We start from the raw sequence: 9,932 nt of genomic DNA on the forward strand, positions 1-9,932 counted from the left end.
GGAGAAATTAAAAATTAAAAAAAGTAAAAATTGCTTGAAAAAGTACATTCTCAACAATAATGTCATCTCTTCGTACAAATGAATAAAATATTTTGTATTACTATCCATTGACTTCTTTTCTTATGTTGATGACAAAATACTGTCAATATATAACAAGTAACGTTGCCTGTTTTATCATACATAAAAAACACAACCTAAAATAAATGGCAAAAATAAATGTTGGTATCCAAATAAAATTCTATATAGAACCCTTGAGTTCTTGACTCAATTTATGCCAAAAAGGTTCCGTATAAATGATTACTTAATGACGATTACATAAAACTTTAATGTTTAATGTTTTTTTATTTTGTTTTATTAAGTAGTCCAAAAATGTATGGCTGATGAAATCTCCCAAACATACCTGGTCGCATATTTTCATACATATTTCAATTACTCATACTGTTGAAATATAAACAAAAGAATGTGGGGGAAATAACTGTGCTACAACTGCATGTGACATACTAATGGAATGCAATAACACATTCAGAGAAGAATATATATAAATCAATTCATTTAAATATATTAATTGGTATTATAAACTCTCTCTCTCTATATATATATATATATATATATAAATGTACATTTGTAAACGCATCAGTAAGGTCTCATCAATCTTCTCCGTATGTCTTTTAAAAATATTTGTCCCTGTTCAAGGCAAAACCCACTCCGGCCTGTGGGAATTACACACAGATTCAGATCCCTAAAGATTGATGACCATTTGAATAGTCGGGGAATTTTATATAAGCTTGAATCAACTGTGGTCTTATTCATTGCCCTTCACTCTGTTCAGTAAGTCAGTGCTGGTGTGATGAACAGCATGTTTTCTGTCTGGACTCTCAGCTCTCTGATCCTCAGCTACACTCTTGCGTTTCCCATCTTCAATAGCACAAGGTAAGATATTTTCAAGCATAATTGACAAGTATGAGGAAAAAGAATAAGACAAAAAAGACCATTCTTTTTCATATTTGTGATGTATTTGTTTTTAGCAGAGGATCTGATATGGAGACTTTTCCCAATGTAACAGAGATTATGGAAAACAATAAGACCAGACTCATGGAAAATATGGAGACTTTTCCCAATATCAGGTATACACACACACACACACACATGCTTGACAGAACAGCAACAGCGTGAATGAGTTGAGATGAGACTCGGACAGAGATCCAATGGAAATTGTCAAGAAATGGAGGAACATGAGCATGATCCTGAATGAATTCCAGTGCTGTCTTTATGGTATTTCTGCACCAAAAGAAAAAAATATTTATTTTTCTTTTTTTTCTCATTTCAGTAGCCTATCAAAATATGCTCAAATTCTCATTGTATTGTTGTCCACAAAAGTGACCAATTCTGCTTCATTGAGATGTGTTTGTTTTCAGCACGGAATCCACGACGGTCATTTCCAATTTCACAGAGGTCACGGGAAACAGGTACGAACCAAGGGAAACACACACACACACACACACTTGGCAGAACAGAAACAGTCTGAATCAAATCAAGTCAAACAACTAAAAATCAAGTCAGGAATCTTGGTGTGTCTCTAGAGCCAGACCTTAGCTTCAGTAGTCATGTCAAATCAATAACTAAATCAGCATACTATTATCTGAATAATATTGCAAGAATTAGATGCTTTGTTTCCAGTCAAGACTTAGAGAAACTTGTGCATGCTTCCATCACCAGCAGGGTGGATTATTGTAATGGACTCCTCACTGGCCTTCCCAAAAAGACCATAAGACAGTTGCAGCTCATACAGAATTTATTCTAAACTGTTTTAATTATTCTTATTTCTTTTGATTATTTTATTTATATGTATTCTATGTAAAGCACTTTGAATTACCATTGTGTATGAAATGTGCTAAATAAACTTGCCTTGCCTTGCCTTGCCTTGAATGAGTTGAGATGAGACTCGGACAGAGATCCAAAGGGAATTGGCAAGAAATGGAGGAACATGAGCATGATCCTAAATGAGAGAATTCCAGTGCTGTCTTTATGGTATTTTTTCACCAACAGGAATGTTTTTAAATTTTTTTCATTTCAGTATCAAAATATGCTCAAGTTCTCATTGTGTTGTCCACAAAAGTGACCAATTCTGCTTCATCAAAAAAAATTTTTTTTCTTTAGCATGGAATCTCATGAAGATCTTGTGGAGATCATTCCCTATTTTACAAGAAACTGGTATATATACACACACTCACATACAATGCTTCATAAACAACACTGTCTAGATTTGTCTATGTGTTTTGCTTGTTTGTTATACAGAAATGCTTTTAAAATTGACCTGTTTGTTATGTTTGTCTTTTTTAGGTCAGATGGTCACTTTCCCATGGGGTAAAAAATGTTAATTAACATGACAAGACTGAAATGTGAATGTCAATTTATAAATTAGTTTGTCATTCGTATGAGTACAATATAATTAAGCATGCAAGATTCTTCCTGGTAGCTCAATTTCTCCTTGGAAAACGACTATATGGCATTCCAAAGCATGCTAATATTTTTCTGTATTACAGCACCAGCGGCTTAATCATCAGCGACTGTCGACTTTCTACCTGTACCGTGCATAACCTGGGCGTCAGGCTTCAGACTGGGGATGAGAAAGCAGGAAAGCTCACACAGGACCCATGGGGGCCTGGGAAAAAATAAGAGATGTAGAAAAAGGAGAACAACTTTGGATTGTTTTTAGATAGATTTAATTGCAAAAAGTTATCATTTGAGCTTTGTTTAGATTCAAAATTACCCACTTTCATTTTACATTTCATTATTCATGCAAAAAGAGTAAATATATAAATGTTTGTTATCAACACTTTGCTAATCTCAATAAAATCATTGTATTACTATCCATTGACTCCTTTTCCTTTCTTTCTTTAAATAAAAAATGCATCTAAAAATGAATCTGTGCAACTAAAAGTTCGTAAGTTCAGCAAAATGTCTAGGCTGCGTATTTTCATAATATTTCAATTACAGTTTTTTACAGTTGCTACTAGGACACATTTCTCAATACTTAGGTCACTTTTTCAAAACTCTTCACACAGTGAGCACAACAGAAGTATATGTGGGCTAAACTGTGGATCATTTATCATTGCTTTGGCACAAAATGCATTCAATGACTATACATATTTCAAATCACATTAACTCTTTTTTCACTTCGACACAACAACCCCCAAAACTACCTACAGCCCAATTTGCACATGCTTACAAACCTGTTAAACTTAAGTTCAAAACAATAACATAATACAAAACTGAATTAGACCGCATTTTGCCACATTTCTACACAGTAATATTGTAATGAAATATATTTCGAATCTAAAAATTAAATGGTATAAAAACAATTGGACCAACCACAGCTGATTCCTAATGTGTCTGTGTCGGTGGATGGTGACAATACTTTGGAATTTGGGGGGGGGGGAAGACATAAAATATATAAAGTATTGAAGCATATTGTATCATGTCTGATTCATTCTATAGTAGCATATATCGCAGTGAATTCTAAACAGTAGAGAGGTAGAAGAAAGAAATAATTTACAGAGGAAAATATAAAGTTATGGAAGAATGTGTTGATTTGAGACATGTATGAAGTGGTTTGGTAGTTTAAGTGCCTTTTGAATGTGAAATTACAGTTTTTCTCGATTGTTTACACACATTTTCTGAAAGCATGCCTCATATTCTCAGAACTAAAAAAAACACACTCACAATGGGCAAACCCCCTCAATTCTCCTGCAAAATTACAGTTTTTTTGGATTGCTTACACACTAAAATTAAAAGTAGTACACTATTAGCAAAACCTTACACTCAAGAAGCAAAACATCAGCCCATATTTGCACAACTATAAGCACATTGTCAACCTCACACTTGTTGCAAAACTCTACACACAGTGATTTGCAAAACACTAAACACACTTAACATACATTACACACAAAAATCTATCATGAAGTCACTTCCTTGCAATACCAAAGCACTGACTGTCAAATTACCGCACCGTCCAACCAATTGGTTCAACACAGTCATCAGGTGTGCAAACACTTGTCTGCTTAATTGTAGACACACCAATCAGGTATAAGCACTATAAAAAGCAGCAGGTGAGTTCATCGGTCTTCAAGCACAATGGAAAGAGTCAGAGAAAGAGTAAGACGAGGAGGAGAATGAGAATGAGGAGAACAAGGAGGAGGACAAGGAGGAGGAGGAAGGGGAGGAAGAGAAGGAAGAGGAATCAACAGAGGAAGAGGAAGATATGGAGGCCATGCTGGAGGTAGAAGTAGAGGAAGAGGAAGACAAGAAGGTGCTCAATGAGGACCGAATCTGACAAATGAGATCCGCGCAACACTGGTTGACCACGTTGTCAACCACGGCCTGACGCTGAGGGAGGCTGGACTGCGAGTACAGCCAAATCTAAGCCGATACACAATGGCAAGTGTGATAAGAACATTTCGATTGGAAAACTGGTACTAGATCTACACTGAACTGCACAATTTTGCCTGACACTGTTCTTCAGAGAGTTTTACGAATGGATGGAGAGGAGATCCAGCATGAGTTCATTTACGTAGATGAGGCTGGGTTCAACCTGACGAGAACACGAAGGAGGGGAAGAAACATCATTGGCCACAGGGCTATAGTCAATGTCCCAGGGCAGCGTGGGGTAATATAACACTGTGCAGCCATTACACAGAATGGGGTCCTCCACCGCCATGCCCATATGGGCCCTTACAACACAGCACTCATACTTACATTCTTGGACCAATTGCACAACGTTAACAGCAGCAAATCAAATCGATCATATGCAGAGTTCATATGCAATACATTGTTGTCTGGTTCAGAACGGGTTTCAGCAACATCCACATTTCACCATCCTATATCTTCCACCATCCTCTCCATTCCTCAACCCTATAGAAGAGTTTTTCTCGGCATGGCAGTGGAAGGTGTATGATCTCCGTCTCCAGGCTGAGGTACCCCTCATCCAAGCCATGGAGGAGGCCTGTGACCAGATGGAGGTAGCAGCAATGCAAGGATGGATTCGTCATTCAAGATGTGTCTTTCCAAGGTGTCTTGCTAATGACAACATTGCAACATTGCTTGCGATGAAATTCTCTGGCCAGATCCAGCTAGGCGAAGAGACAATGTCTAGTTTTTTAAAAAAATTTACAGTAAACTTACAGTACAATACGTAAAGTGACATTTTGTTACAGTATTATGAATCTCCATGTCAACATTTTGGGCGTGTTGAGAAATAAATGAGTTTCTTCAGTCTGCAACATTGGTCTTGTGTAGTGTTTGGTGAATTTACATTATATATACTTTGTTGATGGTAGCCTACTCTAATCATAGGGAAGTAAGTGCTAAAAGTGTTTTAGGTTTATCACAGCAGAGTGTAACTCGTGCAAACAGAGTATAGCAATGTGAAACGTGTGTGTTTCATATGGTAACAAAGTGTGGTTTTAAAACAGAAGTGTATAGTTTTTACAAGTGTGTTTAATTATGCAAAGGATCTGTAGGGTTTTGCTTATTGGGTGTGTGGTTCTGCTAACTGTGTGTAGTGTTTTAAAAACACGGGCCCTGTTTTGAAAATCGTGCTTAAGCAATCCAAAAAAACTGTAAACTTTACATTCAAAACAATGTTATTTTTTCTCAAAATGGTATTTTGTTTTCAAATGACACACACAAACCATCATATGAACAGACATTTATAAGAACCAGTTGAACACTGATGTGCTCAATGTAAAACACTATGATGAATGGAAAACCTTCTCCATTCATCATAATGACTTAGGCCTTTTTTTTGTTCAGTGTTACGCTTACTACAGACAGTACATACATAAGTGTGTTGTAAAATATTTGAGAATATTGTTTTTATACTCAGAACATACAAATACACGGTAACAAATATATTTAATTTTTCCCACAAAAACAATGTACACAGTGTACATCCCAACCAACTTAAAGTTGCACATACAGTGGTTACATACAAAACAACAGAAGAATTAACAGTTACAGTAAAAAAAGAAAATCCAATGTTGGCATCCATTGCTCCATTGAAGAGCTCACCTGTTGCCCTTTTATGCTAAAGCTCTGATTGCTAATTGTAAAACTGTGTGTCGGGTGTTTGCCCATGTGATGAATCAGTGTGCATATTTGAATGGCAGGGTGTTTTTCTGCATGAAAATTGTTCCAAATGCAGAGAAATGTGTGTAGTGTTTTGAAAAAAGTGTGTTTTAGAACTGCAGTTTGAGTGTAAAGCAGGAATTGTGCTTGTAGTTTAGCAGAATTGGTTCAGGGGGTTGGTGAATGAGTTACATGTTGTGGTCATTGTGTCTCAAGTACCAGTATTTGTGTGTAAACAATTGAGAAAAACTGTAATAAAAACATTAAATAACCCATTAAACATTAAAGTTTTATGTAATCGTCATTAAGTAATCGTTTATACAGAACCTTTTTGGCATAAATTGAGTCAAGAACTCAAGGGTTCTATATAGAATTTTATTTGGATACCATGTGCAAAAACATTTATTTTTGCCATTTACAGTTTTTTACAATCGCTATGACAGTTTTTTCAATACATTTAACAAGTTTCCTAAACTCTTAACACGGTTAGCATAACATCAGTCTTTGTAGGCTATACAATTAACACATTTCTTGTTGCTTTGACACAAAATGCATACAGTTAACACAAATTTAAAATACTTGAACTTCTTTTACACACAAGCTCAACCAATACCAAAACAATGTCATTTTACTGCTAAATTTACAAATGCTTTCACACTGTATGTCAGAACAGATAACATCATGTTCTAAACATAACTTATAGGCTAAAGTCAAAGTGAACAGCTGTCAGTCATATTGTGAATTGAAACACAAATATATTCCCTGTATTTTATTCCATTGCTACTGAGAAACAGCTCATTGAAGTATTGCAAATATATAAATTACAGCTGATTTCCAAGGAATTACACTCAGGTGTTGAGTTTATTTCAATCGCATCGCATGACCATATGTTATAATGTAAAAGAGGACTCTTTGGACTGATCTTGTGTGGAAGAGGAACAATATCAACAGAAAGAAAGAAAGAAAGAAAGAAAGAAAGAAAGAAAGAAAGAAAGAAAGAAAGAAAGAAAGAAAGAAAGAAAGAAAGAAAGAAAGAAAGAAAGAAAGAAAGAAAAATGCCTACACGGGGGGAGAGGAAGATGAGTACCAGGACAAGGGAGAGGAGTGGGGCAAGGACCAGGACAAGGGAGAGGAGTGGGACAAGGACCAGGACAAGGGAGAGGAGTGGGACAAGGACCAGGACAAGGGAGAGGAGTGGGACAAGGACCAGGACAAGGGAGAGGAGTGGGGCAAGGACCAGGACAAGGGAGAGGAGTGGGACAAGGACCAGGACAAGGGAGATGAGTGGGACAAGGACCAGGACAAGGGAGAGGAGTGGGGCAAGGACCAGGACAAGGGAGAGGAGTGGGGCAAGGACCAGGACAAGGGAGAGGAGTGGGGCAAGGACCAGGACAAGGGAGAGGAGTGGAGCAAGGACCAGGACAAGGGAGAGGAGTGGGGCAAGAACCAGGACAAGGGAGAGGAGTGGGGCAAGGACCAGGACAAGGGAGAGGAGTGGGGCAAGGACCAGGACAAGGGAGAGGAGTGGGGCAAGGACCAGGACAAGGGAGAGGAGTGGGGCAAGAACCAGGACAAGGGAGAGGAGTGGGGCAAGGACCAGGACAAGGGAGAGGAGTGGGGCAAGGACCAGGACAAGGGAGAGGAGTGGGACAAGGACCAGGACAAGGGAGAGGAGTGGGGCAAGGACCAGGACAAGGGAGAGGAGTGGGGCAAGGACCAGGACAAGGGAGAGGAGTGGGACAAGGACCAGGACAAGGGAGAGGAGTGGGGCAAGGACCAGGACAAGGGAGAGGAGTGGGGCAAGGACCAGGACAAGGGAGAGGAGTGGGGCAAGAACCAGGACAAGGGAGAGGAGTGGGGCAAGGACCAGGACAAGGGAGAGGAGTGGGACAAGGACCAGGACAAGGGAGAGGAGTGGGGCAAGGACCAGGACAAGGGAGAGGAGTGGGGCAAGGACCAGGACAAGGGAGAGGAGTGGGGCAAGGACCAGGACAAGGGAGAGGAGTGGGGCAAGGACCAGGACAAGGGAGAGGTATATCTTGCAGTAATGTTCTTTGGCAAATAAAGTCTTTACTTCAGACAATTCTGTGTCTGTCTTTTTTTTTTTTTTTTATAAACTGTACATAAAGCTACTCTGAGATGGTCATAATTTTTTTGTATTGAATTTCTGCAGAAAAAGAAAAGAAATGTATGCATTTACTAAACTCAACAAAACAAAAATGTAGAGAAAATTGTATATTCAATACAATATACTGTCTATTGTAGAAGGGCAGACCTGACACATAACATAATGCAGTTTCTGTAATTTCAGATGATGTTAGTGTTTTTTTGTCATTGTGTTATGATTGACTAAATGTTCCTGTTGGAAGAGAACATGTGTTAGTGTTTTGAATAATTATTTGATTTTGAAACATGTTTGCAGTGTTTTGTTAGATATAGTGTATTGTGTTAGTGTATTATTGTATTTTGAAAATTAGTTTTGGAGTTTAGTTTACAATGTGTGATTTTGAGCATGAAATTAACCGTTTTGCCAATTGTGTGTTTTAGGTGTGTTGGTGTGTTAAGAGTTTAGGAAAATTGTTAAATCTATTGAAAAAACTGTCATAGCGATTGTAAAAAACTGTATTTTAGGTTGTGTTTTTTTATGAATGATAAAAGAGGCAACGTTACTTGTTATATATTGACAGTATTTTGTCATCAACATAAGAAAAGAAGTCAATTGATAGTAATAAAAAATATTTTATTCATTTGTACGAAGAGATGACATTATTGTTGAGAATGTACATTTTCAAGCAATTTTTATTTTTTTTAATTTTTAAAAATAATCTTTTTCTCCTATACTCTATACTGTTTTTTCCCAGGCCCCCAGGGATCCAATGTGGACTTTCCTGCTTCCTCATCCCCATTCTGAATCGATTATCCAAGATACGAAGTGAAGATCGTAAATTCCTGTGAAGTACAAATAAATATTAGCTTAGAAGAAATTGGGCTACCTTTGTGAATGTCATGAATGTCTTTTATGAATAGGCAAATTAACATTTAAATGTTAGAATGCTAATTATAACTTCTCACCATGCGAGTAAGTCAAAACTTTGGTTAAAAAGAAACAAACCAAAAACAATATTACTAGCATTTTTGTAGCAAACAATCAAAATAAATCCAGAACACAAATATGTGTTTTATTATCATAGAGGACACACTCAGAATTAGGCTTGCAAGGTAAAGTTTTTGATCACATGTTGTTCCAATGATTCAGAATGAAATAATACAGTTTTTCTCGATTGCTTAAACACTATAACCAGGCCTTTGAACTAAAATTTCAAAACCATAATGCCATTTATCAAAAAGCACACCCATTTCACTAAACTATAAACACTATTCCCTGGTTTGTGTCACATGAGTCAGATTTGTTGAACTGTCACTGCAAAACTCTACACACACATCCCTTCATTTCTCATTGCCTAGACCATGTGGTCATTTAGAAAGCACTAGTATTCAGTATTGTTCACTCAAGTCAGCACAGCTTCAGCTCAGTTAGCACACAATTGCCCAGGTGGAAACACTAAGAGTCCAAATTTAACACACATCAATCAGATCCTTCAATAGATAGATAAAAGGGCCCGAATCCGTTTATTGAGTTTTGGAACAATGGATCCAGAAAGACATGAAGAAAGAAGTCGAGTAGGGATAGGAGCAAGAGCAAGGTCAAGAAGACAAGCAGTCTCGGATGAAATTCAAGCCACTTTAGTTGACCATGTCTTTGTCAATTGTATGATTCTGAGGGAGTCTGGGCAACGAGTACAGAC

The 9,932-nt window shown here is 37.5% G+C and overlaps 1 protein-coding gene across 1 annotated transcript; it reads left to right on the forward strand.

Annotated features, from left to right (window-relative positions):
• Window positions 1-847: 847 nt before the first annotated feature.
• On the forward strand, window positions 848-2,676 carry LOC307004050 (uncharacterized protein; the record flags this gene model as incomplete). The annotated part of the gene is made up of 6 exons (XM_079622991.1): window positions 848-930; window positions 1,026-1,124; window positions 1,416-1,466; window positions 2,158-2,211; window positions 2,341-2,364; window positions 2,544-2,676. 6 exons carry the CDS (start codon window positions 848-850, stop codon window positions 2,674-2,676), a joined length of 444 nt encoding a protein of 147 aa, XP_079479117.1.
• Window positions 2,677-9,932: the final 7,256 nt, after the last annotated feature.

Source organism: Phoxinus phoxinus, assembly GCF_949152265.1.
Source record: "Phoxinus phoxinus genome assembly, chromosome: 9".
Taxonomy (NCBI): Eukaryota; Metazoa; Chordata; class Actinopteri; order Cypriniformes; family Leuciscidae; genus Phoxinus; species Phoxinus phoxinus.